Source organism: Accipiter gentilis, chromosome 1 (assembly GCF_929443795.1).
Source record: "Accipiter gentilis chromosome 1, bAccGen1.1, whole genome shotgun sequence".
Lineage (NCBI taxonomy): Eukaryota > Metazoa > Chordata > Aves > Accipitriformes > Accipitridae > Astur > Astur gentilis.
In genome coordinates this window covers 12,376,825-12,402,595 of record NC_064880.1, presented here as the reverse complement: position 1 = coordinate 12,402,595, position 25,771 = coordinate 12,376,825, and the positions used below count along the sequence as shown (strand labels likewise).

General features: G+C 43.5%; 1 protein-coding gene across 6 annotated transcripts in view; it reads right to left on the bottom strand.

The window, feature by feature from the left end:
- The window catches only part of HDAC4 (histone deacetylase 4), a 264,285-nt gene that overhangs the window by 48,642 nt on the left and 189,872 nt on the right, over positions 1-25,771 (bottom strand). For 5 of the 6 annotated variants that reach the window (XM_049806715.1, XM_049806707.1, XM_049806692.1 and 2 more), the window contains 4 exons: positions 24,680-24,909; positions 12,295-12,552; positions 10,375-10,561; positions 3,490-3,623 (listed from right to left, as the gene is read on the bottom strand). In XM_049806715.1, the coding sequence (XP_049662672.1) occupies positions 3,490-3,623; positions 10,375-10,561; positions 12,295-12,552; positions 24,680-24,909 (809 nt within the window). The remainder of the gene's footprint in view (positions 1-3,489; positions 3,624-10,374; positions 10,562-12,294; positions 12,553-24,679; positions 24,910-25,771) is intronic. The other variant, XM_049806725.1, reaches the window with a different exon arrangement.

Below are 25,771 nucleotides of genomic sequence, written 5' to 3'. Positions count from 1 at the left end.
CAAACTGTCCTTTTACAAATATGAGTTGTAAGAAATTGATTAAACCATCTAATCACAAACAATTTTCACATCAAGCCCTTGGGCTTAGTGAACTGGCTCATAATATCTGAGGCACAGGGACAACAGACCTGAAACAGTGAAGATAAAAATGAGCATGCACAGATGTGTATGTCAGCAAAATCAGCTAAAAAAAAAAAAGATAGAATAAAACAGGAGCTCAGCAAAAAATTAAGGGTACAGCCTGGCAAATTTCTGAGTGCTATAATCCAGGTGTTGCTGCTGACTCACTGCAGACCTAGTACTAATTCTGAAAATATTTACCTCCTCCTTTCCAGTGCCTGGAGGGCTGCTATGCAGATGGAGCAGTTATAATCCATAAAAAAAATGTAGATACATAACAGGCTGCATCACCATCCTCATATAAACAGCTCTGTTAAAGTTTTGCACATCACACACACTACTGCGGGTGGGGATAGAAGGCACAGCTCATGCTGTCCTGCATGGAGCTTCAACATTATAGAATCATAGAATGGTTTGGGTTGGAAAGGACCTTTAAAGGCCACCTAGTCCACCCTGCCCTGCAATGAGCAGGGACATCTTCAACTAGATCAGGTGGCTCAGAGCCCCGTTCAACCTGACCTTGAATGTTTCTAGGGATGGGGCATCTACCACCTCTCTGGGCAACCTGTGCCAGTGTTTCAACACCCTCATTGTAAACAATGTCTTCCTTACGTCTCGCCTGAATCTACCCTCTTTTTAGTTTAAAACCATTACCCCTTGTCTTATTGCTACAGGCCCTACTAAAAAGTTTGTCCCCATCTTCCTTATAAGCCCTCTTTAAGTATTGAAAGGCCACTATAATGTGTCCCCAGAGCTTTCTCTTCTCTGGGCTGAACAACCCCAACTCTCTCAGCCTTTCTTCATAGTAGAGGTGTTCCATCCCTCTGATCATTTTTGTGGCCCTCCTCTGGACTCACTCCAACAGGTCCGTGTCTGTTGTGCTGGGGACCCCAGAGCTGGATGCAGTACTCCAGGTTGGGTCTCACCAGAGCCAAGCACAGGGGAAGAATCACCTCCCACACTGCTTCGAAGGCAGCCCAGGATACGGTTGGCTTTCTGGGCTGCGAGTGGACATTGCCAGCTCATGTCCAGCTTTTCATCCACCAGTACCCCCACATCCTTCTCTCAATCCCTTCATCCCCAGCCTGTATTGATACCAGGGGTTGGCCCGACCCAGGTGCAGGACCTTGCACTTGGCCTTGTTGAACCTTATGAGTTTCACATGAGCCCATGTCTTGAGCTTGTCTAGGTCCCTCTGAATGGCATTCTGGCCCTCAGGCACGTCAACCGCACCACTCAGCTTGGTGTCATCAAAAGGCAACAGGGATTTGAAAAAGTAATGTAATTATTGAAAGTAAGTATAATTATTAGGTCAGACTCCAAAATTCCTTCTAAATCAGTCCTATCATGGAATATGTCCCACAGAATTAAGCTTTCTACATGTTGAGTCTACAGCATTCCTGTCCTTGTGGTAAGGAGACAAGTCCATCCCAGGCAATGCCAACAGCTCACGCTCATGCTCCAGCCTAGCAGCAGAGATCACTTGTGTATAAAAAACTATCCCCTTGCCATGCAAGTGTACCTGATGTGAAGGTAATCTTCACTGAAGGAAACCCCTATTGATTGCTCTCCACTCTGCTCACTGATAGACAGGTTCCAACTGAGGAGCTTCAGAAAGACTCTGAAGGGCAGGGAAGTGATCAAATGACTTTGGAACATGGAAAAGAATGACATCTTTTCAAGGACAATGGAAAGTGAACGACTGGCTCCAGAAAACACCCTATCAAGAACAGAAAAGTGAAGTGAGGACGTGGGAAGGAGATGGAGAAACAGGGAGAGTTTGTGCCCATCAAGCCCATGAGAAAAGTTAAGATAAAGAAGGAAACTTTAATGCAGGTCTGGGCAGGACTAGTAGACAGTGAGGGTAAAGGAAGAGGAAAGGTAACTAGAGAAAGAAGCAAGTGCAATTAGAGCATCTGGTTATGCTGAAATGGCGTAAGAAAGCCATCAGAGAAGAAAACACTGGAATTGAGGCAGGAAGCTAACATCACATATTTATCATTTTCATAAAAAGGAATAGTCAAGATGAGGTTGAATTTCACCAATGGTCAGACGGGAAACACAGGTGGAAAGCAGGTGAGCATCAAGAACAAATTCGATTGTGAGAGCAACTGAAAATACCAAATTAAGGAAAAAACAGTTGCCTAGGATCATACACTGAAGAAGTTACACATTAGAGAACATCTGTAACACAAATATAGCAGACAAGGCAATTAGCACTGCACAATTTAACTCCTGCTTCTAAACAGAGGAGCTAGACAGCAGTGGGGTACTTGTTTTTTGGTCCCAAATAATAATCACAGAACTCAATCAAATGCGTCTCCATAGACAGAAACAGGTTCGAAGTTCTTCCTTGCTCTCTTCAGGGATAAATAAGGGTACGACAAGGAACTTTAGCCAATGGCAATGCTGCCACCACGTGGATGTCTATTCTGATTGCTCAGAAAATATTTCTAGCCAGATGCTGACGTAACTCAAATATACTGCGTGATTCAGTCCCCTCCAATGCTCAACAAACTGATGAACACACACTACCATTAATTTATCATCACTGCTATTAGTTATGAATAATAATTATTATTAATCACTATTCTTAATCATTAGTCATTGTATTTTAGTATCTAAGCTTTTCTCTTGGTTTGCCTTGCTCTTAAAATATATATATGTCCGATAAAGTTAATTTAACCTCTTGTGATGGAAAAGCGCATAGTTACATACTCCTGCCCCCATTCTTTTTACAGTATCTTCACTATAGGATGACCATTATTTATCAAAAAGTATTAAAAAAGTTATTAAACCACAGAAATACAGACTTGTTGCTCCACAGCTTTTGTTGTTATGATTGGAGTGATAATAAATAACGGTTACTTTATGTTGTGCTCTTATCTTTGGCTGCTTCAAAATCCAGCGCTTGGTAGGGACTTCCAGTTTATAGGGAATAGGACAGAAAATTACAGAAGCAGCTTCACTGCAACATCAGGCAAGAGCATTCTCCAACACTTCATGGAATTTCTAACAGTCATTGCAACGCAATGAAATCAAATAGCTAGAAAAGTACTCCTGGCAGACACACACACACAAGCATAAGCAGTCATCTCACAATGGATTAAATTTACACCACATATGGCAAAACATTGCCAACAGCTGGAGCTATAAAAATTTCAAGCCAGAATGCAGTATAAAGTTTGCACATCTAGGTAGCAGTCAACAGCCCGAGCTGCAGGTTCAGTACTTATGCTATCATCCAAAACAGCAAATAGCTGCCCAAAATGCTCATAATCCAGCAGCTGAATCAGCCAGACAAATCCAAATGCTCCCTTTCTCCCAGGCCCACCACCTCATCCCCCCCTTCGCTGGTATTTTTATTACCTCACACTTGCCACGGAGACCCGTCTCCTGGAGCCGTGACCAGATGCTCTGGATCCTCCCCGCGTGCTCTGGGTGGCTGTTTGTGTTTCCACAGGTACACTGGTGTTTCAGCATCAAGGTGTCATATACAAGGCCTGTGGCAGAGATTACAAAATTGCTCTCAGTTAAAAACAGAAAAAAAAAGTTTGCCAGATAGATGGGGGGGACACCCCCCCCCCCCGTTTTTGGTTTTTTTGTGGGTTTTTTTTTAAACTATAGCACTTCACATTCAACTGAACACTTCTACACAAAGACTGTGTGTTTTACCAGGAGCCAGAGAGCTCTAAGAAATGGAAATCCAAGATGGTGTTTTGAGACACCACCAGACCTGCAACAATTACTTCCTCTGGAAATCCTCAATGGATATGGAAAAGAAATTAGCTACCAACATCACATCTCTGCAGGCTGAAGTTGTGAGTGACAGAAGGAGGTGACAACTGAAAGCATCAGTATGAGTACAGGGGTGCCAGTGTAGGAATGTGATGCAGGAGAGGACTGACTTGCAACTTGCCCACTGGGTACTTTTATAATTGCTGCTAAAATGACTCTAGGGCTTGAGATTAAAAACCAGAAGGAATAAGTCATTAGCAGGCACTATGTTTCATAAAATAGTTTGTGCTGAAGTCTTTGCATCAACATTATTTGACAACATGTTAATTAAGGCTATTAGCACACACTTGGGCACAATTATTCAGCACGTTATGTAGGTATTTAGCAGTGTTGTTTCATTTGAATGTGGGAGTCAGGCAGCTAAATCCCCTTGCATTACCAAGTATTTATGGCATGACAACAGCGTAGGAGACTTTGATTCATGCTCCAGAGTTGCCCGGGTACATTTTTGGAAAGGGAGTTATGATTTCATAGCCAATGTTCCACTGGAGGAAAACAGCAGGTCCTCCAAGCTATGCAGTCCCTGTGACAAAAGAACCTTTTTTTTTTTCACTCAAGCAAAAAAGACATAGTTAAACGTTTAAATCTAGCCTTCCTTTCAGCCAGAAGCTCCAGAAAACAGAATAAAAGGGGCTGGTTTCCTCCCCGCGCCCCCCCCCCCCCCCCCAAGGAGTAATGTTTCTTGCAAGAAAGATCTGTCTGAAAGCGCAGTATAAAGTTGCAAATCAAAGGTCTTGACAAGAATCCAAAGCCTTTGAATTAGCAGTGAAGGCAAGAGCTATTCCCAGATCCCAACGTTAAAGGGTCTGCACTCCAACCAGTATCACTCCTCCAAAATCCCAGACGAGCACACCTATGCTGCGGCAGGTGGCGTGACCACAGCTCAGGGAGCTTTCATGTAGCCAGTTCAAATACCAATAAACAGCACAATTTGCAACCACATGGAGTTCAAGGAGGCTTGTAAGAAACCAGACTCTGAGAACATATGTGGACACGTAGCCTAGAGCCGAGTGCTGTGCTGCTGCATGCTCCCAAGCTTGGCTGCAATCACACCTTTTGACTGAGTGTAGGCATGTTCTGCCACTGAAAAATTTGGCTTTCACCTCTGAGGCAAACCCTGGCATCGACACTTTCAGGTATTTAGCCTTAGGGGTGGTATCTGGCAGTTCCTCGCTTTGCTGTAGGTGAGTGCGAAGAAAAAACCCAAGAAAACCCAAACCACATTCAGTTCTAGGAAGAGAACAGAGCACTGGTTAATTGACTGCCTTTGGGTTAGCCAAAGTTCAGCTAAATAAGATTGTGCTGCAAAGCTCTGTAGAGGTCTCCCATGTTTGATTCACAGCATCAAACTTCATTAGGAGCTGCTGGGCAAAGGCAAGCACTGTAAATGTAACCTGAGAAGAAGCTGTAGCCCAACGGTAAGGTTGGCTGTCCATGAGAACTCCCCAGTCTGAGTTCACTTAAACTAGTGCAAGTTCTGCGGTAACCTGGCTTCAGGTTAATTCATTTTTGAAGGAAACTCATCTTCAGAGGACATTATGCATTTTGACAAAGTAATTCTCACCCCAAAGAACCCCATGTAGATGTTCTCGTAGACCACATGGGACCGCATTAGGTTTGGCTAAATCATTCATATTAAAGACAGGATAGTGGTTCTGCCTTCTCTGATTTCCAGGCATATCTACAGGGACTAGGCTTTATAGATTTAAAGCCAAAAGCTGCATGCGTATCTACTCAACATATATATTCACAGTCAACAACTAGCCTTGAATTTAAGCAAAAAGAAGTACAAGCAGCAGGTCACTCTTCAGATAGCTCCTGACCTGTCTGGGTGCAACCCTGGCTCCCTTCAGTCCACGGACACTCTGCTGTCAGCATCAGCGGGGCCTGCACCCTCTGAGGGCACTGACCTTAGAGACTAAGGACTAAAAAATCGTGCAATTGAGGCATTCGGATGATGGCCAAAGAGAAGGGCAATGGAAAGCACACCGCATGGAGCACAGGCAGGAGAGTGCATCAGAGACTTCACTAATGGAAATGGGAATAGTAAAATATAAATAGGGAAGCTGTGAACAAGAAGCTGCACCTCATTTGCATAGGACAATCCAACCTGGAGATGTCTGAGACTAGCTCATGCCATACCTTCACAAGTTTGTGGAAAAAACCCCAAGTGTTTTTAATCAGTGTATTTTTAAGCAGCCTCTTCTGGCTCACCTCCTGGATTCCCAGATGATGCTTAAGGCTGTTGCTCTAACAACTCTTTTCACTACTTGGGAGCTGGGCACAACCTGATATTGAATTATACTGATTACACTGCAAAGTTGGAAGGGGTCTAAGACCATTTAAATAGTTGATATGTGAATCTGTGTTACAAGTTTCTTTTCAAAGGGTGTTTTCCCCAAGTCTTTAAGCCTTAAGTAGTAACTCCTGAAAAACTATCATGATGCAACTCTAGGTACATAGGTAAAGCAATGCCTTAGCCAGATTAGAAGTCTATGTCTTGTTTTCTATAGAGCCTGGTAGGGCAGAAGCCAACACAGATCAAACCAAAGATAAATGCAAACGAAAAACTTGCTTTTCACATTGTCCTTATATTCTTCTGTTCTTCCCTTGTCTTCCTACACTACAGCAGATCTGCCAGGTATCTCCCAGGTTTTTTGGAGGAAGTTTGGTGTCAGCTCAGAAGTAGGCAGTGGTATTTATCAGCTCATCCTACTTGGTGCCAGCTGCACCAATGAGAGCAAACACAGGTAGCTGTGGGCGAGATCCCCTGCCACACAAACCAGCACCTCCTCATCTGCACCTGCAAGTGCTGGAAAGCTACACGTGTTTAAAATACATGTGCTACATCTAAAATAGGTTTTGGTAACTAAGCCTATTCAATGTAGGTAGATGAAGGGGTTAAAGAAAAGGTTTTCAGAATAGAGGGTGGTAGGACGCCTAGTCATCTCTGTTAAGGGACACTACAGTGGGGTTTATAGAATTTGGTTGATCTATGAAGCTTCTCCTTTCCCAATGATTCAATGATACCAGTAGTGTCTCAAGGAAGTTCTTCTGTACTGTAATCACACGTCACTCAACGTTTCTCTTTTTAAAAAACTAAACCACTGGAAAGAAGGGAACTGTTCCAAGCTCCTTCCTGTGGTTGGGGACACTCGGATGAAGACACACACACACAAAAGGAATGCTTGCCAATTTAAGCTTAAAATACAAAACTACGTTGGCCATTACAAGTTAAATTAAGTGGTGCTGGAAGCAATACTCTTTTAAGACATGAGAACAATCACTTTTAAAGGTCAGCACTAAAGCATAACCAACTCGCTTTTCTTGGCAGAACAAACATATGATTTGAGGTTCAGATAATTATATTGCCTTGCACAGGAGAGAATAAATGCCTTCATCAGAAATGAAAAATACTTTAATGCAGAACATCAGAATAATTTGTGGAACCATTTTTACAGGAGATCAGAGACTGGATAATTGGAGCTATGCAAATTAATGGCCTAACCTGAGAAGTCTTATTCAAGTGTGTAGAATAGTGCATGCAGAAGTATTCATTAAAGTCAAGGGGGCTACTTGTACTAGCGAGGGCAAGTTCAAGGACTAGCTTTCTTTTATATGCTAGTAGGAAGGAAAATTAAATGTCATGCTTCAGGACATAAAACTGATTGCTTGAAGAAGTCAGGAAGGGCACTGTTTTCACTTTCATGTGGAGTAATGCACATCATGTTTGAGAGGTGTATTATGTTGTTTTCTCCCTATACCTTTGAAGTCTCAGGTACTGGTCACTGATAGAGACAGGAAAATAAGTTATACATAAAAGTCAGAATTTTAAGCTGTCTGGTCCTAACTCTGTCCGGAGAAGGCATTTCCGCTTTCTATATAATATCCCAAACATGAAAGTGATGAACAATTCCTTTGTCTGTTGAACAATAACTGATCTCTTAAGAGCCACATTCGTGTCTAGAGTGAACACGGTTGGCTTCATTCGGGCCATTGAATGAGGTTTGTTTCTTCCAGCCCTCTAACAAAATGATCACAATAATTCAAATCTTAATTCCTCTGAAATCCAAAGCACATAATCACGTTAGGATCAGTCTCCAAAGCAGCCACTTATCAAACAGATGGATTTCCCTAGTGAAAAAGAAGCCTGATGCACTTCAGCACTGCTTGCTTTGAAAAATACCCAAGACTTTAATTTCCTGCCTTTCAAAGAATAGTTCAATCCTAGTGATTAAGCTTTAGTATCCACCTCCAAAAACACAATTTCCGACACACCCTGGACAACTTCAAGAAAACATGAGCAATCTAACTCGCACACACATGCTCAGCAGCTGAAATGCCTGCCTTTCCTCTCTGTGCTTGCATGCCCATAGTAGTAGGCTCTTTTTTCCTGCCACTGGTAAGCAGACAGTGACAGTTAAACTAGTCCTTCACCTTTTATGTGAAGGACTAGTTATAGGACTAGTATAAAGGTGTCACATTTTATGCTTTGCACTTCTATTAGTGCCAGTGAATGCCCAACACTTCCTCCCTTGACAGAATTTTATTGTGTTTTCCCTCCTCCATTCACCTAGCATAAATGTAGAAAACTGCACAAGATAGAAGGCAATGGAAAAATCGAGCCCTTGGAGTCTTAACATGGATAAATGCCATGAAAGGATATTTTACAGGTGAACTACGCTCAGCATTCTTCATATCATTGCACTGGATCGTGCAGTGCTCTGTAAGAGCTATGTGATATTCCATCTCTCATTTTAAGCCACCTCTTTGTTTTTTAAACCCTGCGTCCAAGGAAAATATATCATAGCATTGTAACAGTGTCTTTTCAAAGCAGCACAATTCTCAAAATCTGCATTCTTACTGTTACCTGTAATTTTAAATGAAATTTAGAGGCACATATCTGAGTCAAACCTATATCCTCTGGTAGGAAATGTTATTGTATGTTCAAAGTCTTGTGTATGACTGACAAGGCAACTTAAATACTGGAGAAGGAGAAGGGAAGAAAGAGAAGGAATGGATAATCTCTTAATGTAGGGCCAGGCTTCCTTGTTTCAAAAGCGCCAAGGTTTGGGTCTCAGTGTATTAGATGCTCAAGTTTCATCTGGTTTGACTGTGAGCCAGGGGACTACCCTTCTTTGCATCCTTGGCAAAAGCCAAAATCTAGAATAATCTTGCTATAACTGGTTGCATTAGAAACGGAGTTTTGCTGAAATTAAAGGCTTAAATATTAACAACAAATAGAGACTTTAAAGGGCTGATTTGCAAAAATGAGATACTGCTTGGGCTTTTACAGAGCTGATGGCACATGATTCCCACCCTGCAGCTAGCAGCTGAAGAACGAAGTCATATTTAACATATCACTATTACTATACCATCAGTGCCTGAAAATAAACCCAATTCACAGTGCTGATTTTAATGATGCAAAAAGTGTGGGTTAAATAAGAACAAATGGATAAGTGAAGGAGAAACAAAATCATGAGTTGCTCTTACTTGGGCGTTCTGGATTTTTTTTCCCCTTCCTTTTCCCAGGACACACATCACATTGCAAAATGTTCATTCACAAAATAGAGTTTGACATTTGGGGAAGAAGGCGGACTTCAAAATAAGTCCGCCTAATCACCCAACGCAGGACTTGAAAAGTTACACATAAATTAACTTTCATATGTTACTAAGGCTACTGAATAGACAGAAAGGATTCTGGTGGAAAAAAGTTGGTTGTCAGGATTCGGGAAGAACAAATATTTTTTGCCTTTCATCTTTATGGGGAGATTAATACTTTTTTTGCACTTCTGGTTTGCACCAGAGAAATGCAGAATTGCGCTCATAATTTTCCTTTGAGGTGAAGACTGAACAGGTAAGAAAACAGTCTTCAGTCTGTTTATCTGTTCAAAACAACTTGAATAATCAACTCACCTCATTTTTCCTAACCTATGGGCACAGACTCCTGGGCAGAGATTGTGTTACAGAAGGAGGGGTAGGCTGGCACAGAGCTCGGAGTGGATAACTTATGGTGTGAGATTGTGCAGGGACTGGAGAAGGTGCAGAAAATACAGCCAACAGATACTGCATTTGGCAAGCTGTCCTTTTTCAATAACATTGCCTCTTTCCGCCTTGTATCTAAATCAGCTTTGTCACAGCATATGACTCGTCCTTTTTTTCTGGAGATATACAATTAAAGTACTGTGCTATGCTTCTATTGATTTTTGCAGGTTATTTTCTGTCTGGACTGTAGGGTGTCTGTCCCTCTGGGGAAGGGACAAGCAGGACAACAGGGCATAAGATGACTGAATCTTATCCTTGAAGAAGACAGGATGCCATGGAGTGCCCAAACACAGCTGAGACGCAGACCCCCAACAGATGGCTTTGCAGAGACAGGGCAGAAAAGCACAACGTAAGACAAAAAACAGTAACGACAGCCCCACCGCTTCAGCTTCCAGTGCCCCAAAACGTTACCTGTTGTGAACCTTGGCTTAGTGGGTGGCTCCTGTACAGACATCGGGAAGGTGGCCGAGGCGGGCGAGGACTGTGCACGGGACAGAGGCCGATGCCCTCCAAAAGAGACGGGCATGCCAGCTGCCTCCAGCGATGCCTGGTAGTTTCTCAGCTGGTGAATGCGTTGCTGCTCCAACAGAAGGGCTTGCTGCAGGGAAAAGAAGCAGGTAGTTGCTGCAAGTCTGCATGGTGCCTTCATAAAAGGGTTTTTAAGAGTTTTTAAGGTTTGCAGGCTTGGCCTCCTTTTCCTGGTAAACGAGCACACGCACACGCGTGCAGCAAATGAAGATGTGCGCGTTTCTAGAGCGAAGTCAGGCGAGCACAGCACGTTCAAACCACAGCCCTAAAGCTGGTGCACACTGGCAGGGTCATTAGCAGAAGCAGCCCCATCCTCCCCTTGGGTCTGGCCACGTCTTCCTCCCGCTGTGCCTCTCCACTGCTGCAGTCGTGTATTTAACAGTGTGATGCACCAGACCAGGGAAGAAGTCCAGACTCCAGGCAGGAGAGGGAGTTTTCAACTGAGCTGGTTCTCTGCACAGCCACAGCATCAGCCGGACACGCTCTTGGTCAGGAGGGATGGCTGTTCCAACTTGCCACACTGCAACCACTGCCTAACAACCTTACTTTTTCCTCTATTTACTCCCTCTCCTCTTTGAGGCAAAATAATTGCAGAGAACATAGTATTTTTAAGACTCCTCAGGTGTGACCATGCATCCAGGACTAGGGGGGTAGGGGGTGTGTGTGTGCTGCACATTCAGAGGAACGGTATCACTGTGGTCCATCATTAGCAGCATGTTACATTTTATTTATTTATTTATTTACTAAGGCAATGAGGCTCAGATGTGACCGTATAAATCAAATACCACTTTGTACAAGCACGGTTGGCAATGGTGTTGATCTTTCAAGGCAGTGCTGTCATGAAGATAACGCTGCTCAGTAAGGAACCGAAAATGTAGTCTCTGAGCAACAGCCAGCAACATTCCTGCGGACAGGGGAGTCAGCTCCACAGTGCTAGGAAGATGGCATCAAGATGCAAATGACTACAGGGAGCAACCAATTTGCACCTCATTCACAGACACTGCAACTGCAAACCTGGCACCAGTCTGCTCTCCCTAGCCAAGGGCTGTGGATTTACTTAGAGCTACACCCTGGCTTGGCTACAGCAATTTGCTTTTGGCTGCAGATCCCACGCGGGGGTTACACGCAGCTGTAGGTACAGTCAGATGCTGAGTGCTAAGGGCTGTAAAAATGAACACAGCACTGATGCCTTAAGAGAATCGTAACCTTTTCACCTTCATTACCACTACCACAACAGGCATCCTTTGGGAGACTGCCATGGAATTGGGAAGATTATGCTATGCTATGCTGTTACTGGATTTATCACCTGCAATCCAAAGGCGTCTAGTGTTTACCCTCAAAAGTGAGCACAGCTGGGGTCACTAGGATCTCTAGTTCTGAAGAAGGAACCCCCTCCAATGAACCTCGTCCCTTCTTCCCTTATCCAGTCCTTCTGTGGGGCAGTCAATTAGTTTTAAAACATAAAACCAAAATAAAATCCTCTGCTAGTATTTAGTGCTCAAAAACGTTAAGACATGCTCTGTCTTCCCAAAGAAACAAAGAGTAAGTGGTTCAGTGGCTGCAAACACATTGACTGCCTTTTGTGCAGGTGATCCAGATTCTTGTCCCTGGGACTTCTGAGTTGACATGGCGACTCCAGGGAAGGATGGCACTGATTTGACTTGCAGGTTTCTTTACGTAGCAAATCCTCAAGAGCTGGTTCCCCCTAGCTTCTCCCTCCTGGAGTAGTATAAGGTGACTACCAAGAACCAAACAATCTTCTGCAAAGAACCAAGTCCCAAACTTGGTATTTTGCAAACTCACCTGACGGAAGAGCAGCTCCTGCTCAGCCTGCCTCTGCCCGGACTCCAGCTCCTGCTGCGGCTCTGCTTCCTCCTCATCACTCTCGATGGGTTCTTGCTTCACTTGCACCATGTTGGCCAGCCCTGGGGCCTCCTTTTGGCTTGTGACTCTATCGCTGTATGGCTCCTCCAAAAGGGCTTGGTGTTCCCGTAACTCTTCTTCTGTCTCCTCAGGGTGGCTTTCATGCTGGCGAGCTGGTTCGTTAGGTTTTGATATAATCTGGAAACAACCCAGAGGTTAACCGATTAATAAAACGTAACTCATCACAGATAAAGTTCACTCTGCTCTCCTCAAAGAACCAGCTTCATGAAAAGAGCAATTGTGAGCTATAGCTTTTATCTTATAAACTACGTCCAAAATACCCACTCAAGGGAAAGGTCAGGTCAAATTAAGCACTATGAAATCCTGTGTCCCAAGTAATGACTTCTCCTTCATTTTGCACCTGATTTCCCCCCTGAAGAAATAACAGTCTCTTGTGCCTGCATGCCTATGGATGCTAGTCCATTCACAAACCCACACAGGAGATGTGTAACAACCATCAATACATCTGGCAATTAAATTCTGAAGAAAAGTAAGAGAGACACAAATCATCTAAGAGGGTTTCTGCTACCTTGTTTGCCCAGCTGCTTCTTGAATCACCCCCTGAATTTTATCTGTAAGTGAGAGGCCATCTTAGAAAGATTCCTCCAAAACTTGCACTCTTACCAAGTTAGTTGGGAGGAAACTGAGGACATTCAACTTACAGCATCTGTACAGAATCAAACTGCAAGAGCAGCATCATTCTAACCAGATCTTCCTAACTAGAAGTAGTGAACTCCTCTGAAAGCGGCTGCTAAAACAAAGGGAACAATATAATTTTCACTATAATTCACACAGGCTCAGACTTTTTTAAAGTTCATTGGGGAGATAAAATTCACAGTTCTCTGTCTCAGAGTGCTTATTTTTATTTGGAACAAAAAAAATTACGTGAACTGTTTTTAAATCCAGCATAGGTAAATAAATCAATTTCCTTTCTTTAAAAGAGCTCAGGCTGTAGCTGTTTCAGAGGCTTATAAAGAAACTGCTGAACTTTGAAAGTTGTCAGGGCAGAGCTTTAATAAGGATTAGGTCATTGGTATGAAAAGCAATATTGATTTTAAATCTAATAAAGCTAAATCAAAACATGGTTATTGAACACATGCAGAAGGAGTGACTACTTGTAAGTAACTTGCTCTTTGAAGAACAGTGGCTCAAACCTGAAACTAAGCCTTTTTCCCTAAATGCAGGAAGAGAGGCTCTGCCATATAACTTAAGCAAACCTATACAAAGCAGATTTAGACAGACAAAGGTAATATAAAGGATTAATTACCTGCAAGTATCACAGCAAGGACAGCAAGAGGTTGCTCATAGCTACAGCAGAGGATCTCAAATAACTGGAGCTCAAAGCTTTTAAAAACGGAGCGTTGCAAGGACTGGGACGCAGGGCCACAGCTTTCCAGCACTTTGAGAATTACTGCATTTTGGATGTCTTGACTCCTGAGAGGAGCAAGACACTGAGAAGGGCATTATCTTGCCTAGAAGCTTAAGGCAAGACCCCAGTGGCCCCCCAGTACGGACCGGGGTGCAGCTCTTAGTGACAAGAGCTGATATTTTTGTACTGACGAACAACTGGCTGCTGTTGGCAAGAGGGTTTCGGTTTCTACAACGGTGGAACCGTCTTTGAGAGTCAACAGTTTCTTGGAAGAGATGGGATCCACCTGACTAAACAGTGGAAAAATACCTTTGCCAACAGGCTGGCCATGATGGTAGTCAGAACTTTAAACCAGAAACAACAGGGGAGGGACTGGTTCCTCAACAAGCAGCTAAGCTGGTGTGAGCAGAAAGGACATGGCAATCAACAACAAAGAGCTGAAGTGGCACCCCTTTGAACACAGGCGTGTAAATAAGGAGGTGCCTGCAGAACAGCCTGACAGGGAAAGTCTCAAGCCTGTCCTGGGGAATCAGCAGGCTTTGGTGTCTCTTTGAAATGCCTCTACACTAGCACATGCAGCATGGGGATCAAACAGGAGGATTAGAAGACTGTGTCCAGTTACAGGGCTACAACTTCCTTGGGATCATGGAGATCTGGTAGGATAGCTCACATGCCTGTAGTGCTGTGATGGTGGGACACAGGCTTTTTAGGAAGGATGGGCTGGGACAGTGAGGAGGGGAAGTTGCTCTTTATGTGAGGGAGGAGCAGGAATGCATGGAGATCTGTGCCTTGGTGTGGATCTGGAGTCAGTCAAGAGCTTAAATGTCAAGATAAGTGGACAGACCAAGATGAGCACTCTTGTAGTGGGTAGACTGCTGTAGACCTCCTGATCAGGTAGAATTAGCTGAGGCCTTCTTCAAACACCCAGAAGAAGCCTCACTTTCATAGTTCCTGGTCTTCATGAGAGACTTTAACCACCCTGCTGTCTGCTGGAAGGACAAGACAGCAGGGCTCAAGCAATCCAGGAGATTTGAGTGCATGGATGATGAATTCCTGATACAGGTGACCAAGATGCCAAAAAGGAAGGTACTCTCCTGGACCTGACACAAACAAGGAAGGACTATTTGGGGATGTGGAAGACACAGAGGCAGCACTGGCTGCAGTGACCATGAGACGGTGGAGTTGAAGATCCAAAGAGGAGGCAACAGGGCAAAAAGCAGGGCCACAGCCCTGGATTTCAGGAGAGCACACTTTGGCCTCTTCAGGGATCTGCTTGGAAGAGTCCCATGGGATACAGCCCTGGACATTAGAGGGGTCCAGGAGAGCTGGCTGATACTCAAGCATTCTACAAGCTCAAGAAAGATCCATCTCAACAAGTGAGAAATCAAGCACAGGCTGCAGAAGGCCTGAATGGATGAGGAAGAAGCTCCTAACTGAACTCAAGGTATAAATAGGTGGTGTACAAGAGTTGGAAGCAGGACAGGTGACCCAAGAGGAATAGAGAGTTGCTATCTGAACTTGTATGTATGGTGTTAAGAAAGCCAAAGACAACCTGGAGCTGAATCTGGCAAGGGACGTGAAGGGCATCAAGAAAGAAAAGAGGAAGACTAGGGAAATCATGGGCTCACTGCTGAATGGGGGAAGAGACCTGGGGACAAATGACATGGAAAAGGCCATGGCGCTTAATGCCTTCTTTACTAGTAAGACAGTCCTGCAGGAATCCCAGGACCCTGAGACCAGAGGGAAAGTCTGGAGCAAGGAAGACTTAACCTTGGTGGAGAACCACCAGGTTTAGGGAGCACTTAATAAAACCCGGACATATGTAAGTCCATGGGGTCTGATAGGTTGCACTCACAGGTGACAGGACAAGAGGTGATGGGCACAAATTAAAACACATGAAATTCCTTCTGAACACAAGAAAACATATTTTTTACTGTGAGGGTAGTCAAATACTTGAACAGGTTGCCCATATAGGTTGTGGAGTCTCCATCCTTGGAGATATTCAAAACCCAATCGCATATGGTCTTGGGCAACCTGCTCTAGCTGACCCTGCTCAATCAGGGACATTGGACTAAATGATCTCATGAGGTTCCTGCAACCTAAAAGATTCAGTGTTCAAAACTTCTCAAGGATTTTTGTAAGGTACCTTCCCTTGCCCCCAGTTTCATTACTTGTAATACACACTGGATAACTAAACCACATTAAGCTAAAGGTAGTTCTTCCATCAATTTTCTTTAAGGTCTCTTGGGCTTGATGAATATCATCTGTTTTAAAGATAATTAAATCATCGTAAACCATCTTCTGCTACTTTTTTTTTCTGCTTGGACCTAAGGTCTCAAGCTTTGAACTTAATACCTTTTGAACTTATGAACTACACAAGGTAATTGCTGGGAAAATAACTTACAATGTCATTGTCAAATCTAATGGAAATGAGAAGCAGTGTAATCTCCTGTAAGTTTTAAATCATTCCAACTCCATAAAAATATAAGAATTAAATGAAAAACACAATGAAGGTTGAAAGACCAAGTGGTCAATGACAAGGACATTGCAAACATTGTTTGCTTTCCTAATCCAAAGTGAATCTCCTGCTGTGTTGTTTGTTCTAGCTGCTGCAACCCTATTCTTCTTAATGGACAATTTTTCAAAGGAAGCACTTTGTTATGAACATATTCCATACAGTACATGATATGTGCAGCCTAGGCCCATTAAAACTCCCTAAAAATCTTCCATTTTTGCAATTTTATAAACACATGTTCAAGTAATTTAAGAAAATTTAAGCTAATAAAAGTGCAAGGGAATGAATATAAAGTTAAGATAGCATTGAAAAAGCTTACAAATATATCTGAAACAGTAAACAATTATACAAAGCACCATAGATAACTTCTCCTTCCCTTAGCTTTCTAGCTTCCTTTGCAATGAAGTCACTCCTCTATTTTCAAACACAGTTGCCTCTGGCTATCCGTCACCATAAAACATTGTTAAAGGCACTGCCTCTCTAGCCTCAGACAGCTAACTACGGCAGTACGGAAGAAACTATACAACTCTAGTCACAAGCATTTTTAAAAGACTCGATGCATCTGGCTAGACTTCTTATCTATGTCTTTGAAATACAAAGAACAGAAAGAAAAGAAAGATCATAGCACCGTCACATCACAATACAAGGAAAAACAAACAATTCATCATTTTTCTGTGGAATGCTTCATAAAGAAAAAAAAGCTGCATTTCTTTGCTACTAAATTTCAGGTCAGCTGGCATCTGATTTTCTACTAGATACAATATATCTACTTCTTCATGATACCGTCTCTGTAGTGGTAAATCCTTAGGACACCGAAGACTTTGAAAACACTACTAAACAGGCTAGAAACGTCTGTTTACTCATCACAGACTAATGAAGAGTCCCTGACAGAAAATGCTTGAGAAGCTCCTAGAAGGATATAAGTAATGCACTTTTTCTTTAGGCAACAAGTGTCACAGGGACCTGTCTGGTTCTAAAGGGTAGCTGAAGAGCTTGGGAAGCAGAAGCAGAGCTGAAGAACTTCCACAGAACTGCATAGCAAAGCTGCCTATCTGGACAGACCAACTCCGATGAATCTGTGCACCTCGATCTTTCTCCTAAGATGACAAGCAGTTACAGAAGAAATTTTTGGTCCTCCACAATTATAAGGACAAGACTCCTTCAACACTGAACATGACAGATCACCTCAGTTATCAAAGACTGACAGAGACGAAAATTGGGCATAACTTTAAGTAAAACTTGAGATAGATCTATTCTCAAGATCTTTTCCAGTTTACGAGTCCAACATGGGAATGTGGCATTTCTCCAGTGTTGCTCATCATGGTAATGGTTACTGAAAGTAGACAAGTTTGAATCACTGACAGGACTGTTTCAGATTTGAGATTATTAACAGTCTTGTGGAAAAGGGCATCTCTTCTGGACGGAATACCTCAGTCATGCCCTTCAGAGACTTCAGTGTTGCTGGACAGACTGGTGTGCATCAAGGTGTTGTGGTTTAACCCCAGCCAGCAACTAAGCACCACGCAGCCGCTCACTCACTCCCCGCCCCCCCCCCCCCCCCCCCCAGTGGGATGGGGGAGAAAATCGGGAAAAGAAGTAAAACTCGTGGGTTGAGATAAGAACGGTTTAATAGAACAGAAAAGAAGAAACTAATAATTATAATGGTAACACTAATAAAATGACAACAGTAGTAATAAAAGGATTGGAATGTACAAAGGATGCGCAGTGCAATTGCTCACCACCTGCTGACCGACACCCAGCTAGTCCCCGAGCGGTGATCCCCTGCCCCCACCTCCCAGTTCCTAAACTAGATGGGACGTCCCATGGTATGGAATACACCGTTGGCCAGTTTGAGTCAGCTGCCCTGGCTCTGTCCTGTGCCAACTTCTTGTGCCCCTCCAGCTTTCTCACTGGCTGGGCATGAGAAGCTGAAAAATCCTTGACTTTAGTCTAAACACTACTGAGCAACAACTGAAAACATCAGTGTGTTATCAACACTGTTCGCATACTGAACTCAAAACATAGCACTGTACCAGCTACTAGGAAGACAATTAACTCTCTCCCAGCTGAAACCAGGATACAAGGATAGAGGTTAGAGGCTGAAAACAACCACACACACCTTCAAAGTTTAGAATAAATCATCACATTTCCGTACAACTCATCCAGGGTTATCTACAGCTATTAGAAGCTCAAAGAGATTACACTTGACAACACACCAAAGCCCCATTCCACTTTGCCAGATATGTACAACTAGTCAAAACTTCATGCAGGTCGGGATACACTGGAAGGTGGTGGAGGCAGCACTACTGTTGATAACTATCCGGTTTATATCCTGGGAAGTGCAGAGCATGCCCAGCAGAGTGGAGTGGCTTCCCTGTTTTGGGAACAGGGTGGAGCAGCAGAAGGTACCAGCCATGACCAAGCCAGCCTCAGCCTCTTCTGTGCTGGTACCATCAACCACGCAGAGTTCTGCTCCCCCTTGAACAGCACTGTGGGGGACACAGGTGTTGGTGGGGTGCCACAGCATGTCCCACTGACCAGAGGAAGAGAGATTCCAGGAAGCAAGGGAGGATGACAGACTGGCTCAGCCCTGACCGTGCCATGCTGGGCAGAAGCCAGCAGAAACCTCTTTCCTCCCTCTGGAAATGAAGGACAAACTCAGGGAAGAAAGAGAACAACTCTGGATAGCTGGAGACACAGCTTTGATGAAAATTAGGAAGAAAATAGGGAAAGAAAAGAGATGATAAAGACTCAGCTCAAAAACATCCCGAGACAGACAGCCAAAAAAGTGTTGGTCTTGAGTCAAGGATATGGCTAGGAATTGAGAGGTGGAAGGTAGGCGGTATGGGGTGGGTACACTGGCTGGGATGCTCAAGAGAAAGAAGAGCACTAGCAGAGAGGCATAAGGCAAGAGTGCATCCTCAGGGGAGTGTGCAAGTGGACAAGTGCTCGGAGACGAAAACATATTGCTGGGGGCTTGAATTAATTACTTGGAAATGATAACACAAGCCTTGCTCTTCTGGCTATCAGTATGACTCTTCCCACGTGAGGTACCTCTTGGATTCTAATTTTTAACTTTTATAGACTAAGGAGAAACAAGAGACGATAAAGGATGATGGGGAGAGTCCAAGTTGTAGGGAGCTGGCAGAGCCTTCTGCAGCAGCCAAAGCCTAGAAAAATCTCTTGGTTTTTTTCCCCTGAAGTGATGAGACAGCAGGAAAAAAATAACTGTCTGAGGCAGCCTAGCTGCTGGAAGAACCACAAGACTGCTGGCCTCTGTGCCTAGACAAGAGGGAATGACCCAAACTGTAATGAATGGAAGAACAGGGACTGCCTGGAGGGGAAAAGAGGGGGAGTGAGAAGAAAACACCTTGGCACCAGCAGAAGCTGTTTTCTTTCCCCCCTCTCCCAAATAATTGGAGTTATGGGCTTGATTATATCAGGTACACATCTACATATCACCACATCTGCAGCAACAGACACCCCCCAGAACAACGGCTCCTGGCAAAATCACTTAACAGCATTTACGCAGTAATAGGTGTGCCAATGCACAAGCACACGAATGCCAATCGTCTGGCATCCTGCTAAACAGCATTTCATCTTCAGCCCACTGAGACACTTAGCAGGAATGCTGAAGGAGGTTTTCTGGGGATCTTTTTCAATACTTGTTATATCCAAAGTTACATCTGGGTGCTTCAAAAACAGGCTTCCCTTAAACTGTTCAAAGGTTAATAGCCCTACCTGAATGCTGTGCAATGCATCCTAATACACTGTATTTTTCTAATATTACAAATTAAACACTACATATGAAAAGCTACTCCAGGAGTCACTTGAGGCTAAACAGTTAATACATTCCAAAAAAAAAAGAAAAAAAAACCCACCAGGAAATAGCAAGGTTAAATTCTAGGCGTTAATAAAAACGTATACACCCAACGCTGCTGCACCAGACAAGTTGAGGCACTGTAGTCTGGTGTATATATGTTGCCATATATATGCCACAGCAGGAGAAACACCTCACTTTCAAGGGTATGCTAAAAATGGGGTTTACTCGGAAGAACCATAATTTGATCACAGAAGCTCAGTGTTGATCTGCTTAACAGTACACTTAAGTGCTAAAAGGGAGATTATCTGTTCTAGTAAGGCTTCGTGAATTATACATCCAGGGGACTAAAGCAAGAACACTCATCTGCACTACGGAAAGGTAAAAAGTTGAGTTTTCCAGGATAGAATTTACAGAAATCTCACTTGTGTATTCCTCTTAGACCTACCATGCTGAAAAGCTAACACTTTTAACTCAAAATACATGGAGTCTACTCAGAGAACAGTGTCCTACTTTACCTGGTTTGCTGTCACGACAAAAATACCCCCTCAAATGCTGGCCTCCAAATGACACAGAGAACCATGAGCATATCATGGTTCCTCTCTCTCGTATATAAAAGACTAAAATTTGCATCTTAAAAGAGACTGAAGTCTGCAGAGAAAATGCAATTGCTGAAGATGAAATGATGTTGGGATTGCTGCATACATTTATTGTATGGCAAAACAAGCCCCCTCGCCCAGCACAGCTCTTCTGACCATGGGGAAAAAACATTCCTGAGGTTTGAACGTTAAACATGCAAAAAGGTGGGACATGTGAACACACGTTGCCTGTGTAGTTTCAGGTCAGTGCTCCCGTGCATCTGTGTTAATGTATAGCTTTTATTTTCAGGACTGTTTAGTATTTACTATTTTAAGGCACACGTCTCATTCTGATCAAAGGTTGCACAGAGCTCAATTAGCAAGAAGTGATTCATTATCTTATCCAGAACCTCATTTAATGTCTCAAAACCTAGTTCTGAAGAAAAAGTTATTGATTTTTACACACAGTTTTACAGTTCAATCATTAGAGCACACAAGTGCTCTGCAAGTATTATCATGTCTGTGTTCACGATGACTTGACAGCAGGCAGGGAGCAGAGCTGCTCCATGTCATCAAATGCACAGCTAGGCCAGAGATTATGAAAGCCCTGGAATGGGGAAAACTGGATGGGGTTTCAATATGATACAGCTGATTTCAAGATTACATGTTTTAGGTGTGCAAGAACACCTCTGGAGCTAGTAGCTCCGTTTCCCTGTCCTGCAAAGGGCATGGAGATGAGCGTGCTGCTGCGAGCTGCCTGCTGGCTGGATCTGCTCAGTGGGACACAGCTCTGCAGCAGAGAGGAGAAAGCCAATTCCCTGCCACAGCGTCAAGCTCCCTTAGCCCTAAGGCCCCTTCTTTCCCCCTTCCACTCCTTATGTGTCCTCTGATTTCTACAACAAATGAGGGTGCACACCACCGGAGAACAGCCCCGCTTTTACCCTTCTCTGTACTACCTTCAGAGTCTTGTAAAAGACACACCACTTGATTATCAAAAATTGGATCAAAAAGATGCAAAAAAAAAAAAAAAGAAAGAAAGAAAAAGAGAGAGAGAACAAGACTTGCACGGGAAACTTAACTACTCCCATGTCCTAGCTTGACTGCTCAGTGTGGCAACTTCAATAATGCTCTTTTTATTCATGCATGTCTCTCTTGTCCCCATTTTTGGGGGGCATTGTGTGGCTTGTGTGTGTGTGGTTTTTTCCGCTCTTTAAAGCAAATGCAAATGTCACCACTGGGTGACAACATGAAAATCAGATGAGCAGGGCTGGAACCCTCATTTTCCATACAGAGCCTTGTGGTGAGCCAGGGGAGTCACTCAGGGCTCCCGAACCGGATGAACCATGTGCTTCGCTCTGCTCAGGCAATCTCCAGTTTGCTGCTGACAGCAGTAAACCAAGGACTTCAGAGCCCATGCTGGAAGGGTTTGCACCTCGGGGAACACACTCCCCTCCAGTCACCCCAAAGAGCCCTGTCCCTCCTTTGGACCCGTCCCACCCAACCCATCCCTCTGCATTCTCCTTCCCTACCCAGCCACCCGCTCTGTCCTCATTTGTCCAATTCCAAGTTACTGCTCCAAAGCCTCGGGCACCAAGGCTTCACAGCCGAATTCCTTAGATGATTATTCTTATTATTTTTAATCAGGAGCAAAACAACATATTTTTCCTTAGCCGTCTTCTTGGAAATAGCAAGACTTGTTTTGGCTGCAATCTTTCAAAAATTTCATCTGATGTAGACACCTAACAGGGAAAGTTTAAGGCCAAAATCTTAAAGTTTGGAAAAATCACAAACAATTGAGAACAGCCTTGTATTATTTACAGGAAATCCAATACAACCTTAACAGACACTGCTGTCAGTTCTGCTAATAATTAAAAGGCAGCAATCTATTACATTATTTTTAGTTGCACCCTAACTCTCCTACACACAAGGGTCTTAAAATATCCGCGCATCTGGGAAAAGTCTTTTTCCATGTCAGCACTTGGATGCTATCCCACGGGATAAATTTGCCACACGCATACAGCGCTAGTACCAAAACCATTTTAACTCATTACTTATATAAATCAAACACAAGGAAATCGCCCCTGTGCAATCAGTTTAATTACACACACACCCCACACCCCCCCGCCCGCCTGGCTCTGCTATGGATGTGATAGATCACAGCTCTAACAAAGCTGAAATTCAGAGTGCTGCGGGAGGACTTGCTCAGCTCTGGTCACACACGCTCTCCAGCTCCTGGGAGGTCCAAGAGAAAGTCTGAATGAGTTCAGTGGGTACGTCACGGTGAAGTCTTTGGACGCTTATAAGCGTTGGCAACGGAAAAGCCTTAAAAACCTCAAACAAACAAACCACCAAGCTGACATTTATTTCTGAACAAAGCAACCCTACCTAGTGCCCTGCGTCCAACAATCCTGGTCACGAAGCATGTTTGGAGGGGGATAAGGGAAATTTCTATGGCAGCAGCAGCTCCCCACCACCCCGGTGTGTGGGGCTGAATGAGGTCCAGGGCTGGCACATGCAGTGCGCAGTGGCAGCTCTCCAGAAGTACATGATTGACGTCAGTAACTTGTGTAATCATCCTGCCTTAGCTCGAGTCTATAAACAAAGTTTTGGGGGGTTGTGTGTTGTTGTTTTTTTTTTTTAATCCAGCTCTCGTAGTTGTATTTTCTCATAGGACTGGAACAGTGAAAATATTTGGAGAAACCTCCACCATAAATTAAACTGCAGCAATCTGAAAGGTCTACTTGCCATCAAACTTGTCCTCTTGAGCCTGAAACCTACTACTGGATTTGCTTGTTTCTTAAAGAAAGCCACCACTGGAACTCCTTGAGAAAAGTCTTTAGAAAGCCTCAAAACAGTATAAATCAGAGTCAGAAAAATATCACACTGATTAGGATTGATTTCCCCCTTCCCTAACAGCCTTTTTATATTGCAAGTCTAGCAACAGACTGTGCCTTCTGAAATCCTGGGAGAAAACCTCAGCTGGGGTAAACGTCACAGCTCCACCCATGCCACTTGTGATCAGACCTCTTGTACACAAAAGGTGGATTTTACCTTCCCAGAGGCTAAAACATCAGGATAGATTTTGTGTTTTTTTAATGCATACTCAATGCAATCACCTCAAAGTAGCTTTGCTTCAGCTTTGTTGTAGTATTGGGATGCCCAGACAGATGACTTTGGCTATGCAGCAATTGCAAAATCTGTGCACTGATAAATGGTGCTCTGCAACATTCACCTGATGTCCTCCAAGTGATTTACAGAAAGTGAGAAAATAAACATAGTGCCTGCTTTCTTCAAAGCAATTTTTGAATCACATCTAATTAATCTTCAAAACAACCTCTGCAGGATGCACAGCAATACTGTCCTCATTTTCAGGAAAAGAAATGGATAGGACACTGCAATGCTTCACACAGGGCCACAGTTTAGAGAATCTGGACCGGAGATGGGAACAGCTTTTCTCTTTCCAAAGGTAATTCCAGTGAAAAGTGCTTCAGTAAATCTGAATATCTTTGCTTTCAATTATCTTCTGGCATCGTGTCTGAAATTCCTCGATTTTGCTTTTTTCCTCAAATCCGTATTACTGCTCCTTCTCCCTTTCAAACTGAATATATACACAGTAGGTATTTGCCCCATATTCCTTGACAGCATTTTATGTTTTCTGCTACAAAACTGACAAAAGGTCCTGATGTGGATGAATGGCAGCAATGACAACTTTAGAAAGTATTACTGGAAAGCCAGAAATTTGAACTGTACTGCCTTTCCACCATCTACAACACAGGTATTGATCCTTGCCTTGGTGATGGATGTCCACATCCTTGTAAATGGATTTCTCAAAATCATGAAAAAGAGGTTCAAGGATGAAGGCCAGTTGGTTATGGAGGTTGAGACCACATACACTAACCGTGCAAGAAACTCTGAAATAGTGTTGGTTAACGTTGGTATTGATGCTGTATGAGGAAGAAAGACTTTAAAAGCATCATGCCTACCTTGTTGATGTGCAGTTGCTGTTGCTGGAATTGCTGTTTATGTTTCTCCAAGAACTGCTGGTGCTGCTGCTGGATCACTAGCTGCTGGAGGGCCTGGGCGTTCTGGGGAAGGGGAGCAGACTGCGTGCGCCCCAGCGGGCGATGCTGTCGGAGTTTGTGTATTGAAGGGGAGACCCGTTCTCCACCAACCAGGGACTGTGCATGGAGGGGCAGTCCTGAAAGATACCAGTCTGAAGATAATATGGAGGAAAAAACAGCAGAGAAGAAAAAAAAGGAAGAAAGGAAGGGAGAAAACGGCTGTTGAGTAACTCTGATGGTGACAATGATATATAATGTTAAAACCAGCCACCTCGCCATTTACAGCTGAAGCATCCTTAAAAGAGAACAGATAACAATTAATTACCATTGGATGGAGTAATACTCCGCTTTCTTTTGAATTCTTTCTTTGTTTACTCAGAGACCCTACAGAAACATTTCATTTCTTAAAATCAGCAATACCTTAGACCCTTCCATTGCTCAGTGAGTGACATGAATTAAGATCACAGTGGTAGTCTGGAAAAGTTTAAGTCTTACAGCTTGCCTTGGTATAGGGAGTAATCCCACGTTCATTTCTAAGAAAGCACCAACCCAAGCTGCCACCCCACAGCATCCAGCAATTATACCTTACAGGGAGCTCACTGGATATGCTGAAGGGTGATGGATGCTGATGAAGCTGCTTCCCACTCTAGACCATGTAGGGAAGCAAGTCTGCCCTTAGCTGTGCTATACCCCACCCACAGAAATGACTAGGGATGAAAACTTCCATGTGATAAACACCTGACCAGGTTTGTGTTGGAAAAAGGCACTCCCTTGAAGCATTTCAGGAATATGGGAACCATCAGGCTTCATTACTTCTGTAGAAAGAAAGTTATGAGGCCAAGATGACAAATAGCAGTTTCCATCACTGTCCTGTGTATACATGCTAGTAACTTAACGAAAACATAAAGTTATTTTGGGATAACTTGCATTACTCACATGCCCTTGGCAATTTAGGTGTCTCTGATGACTACCATGTGAAATACCTATCTGAGCTCTGGTAAGGGCATGTCTTTA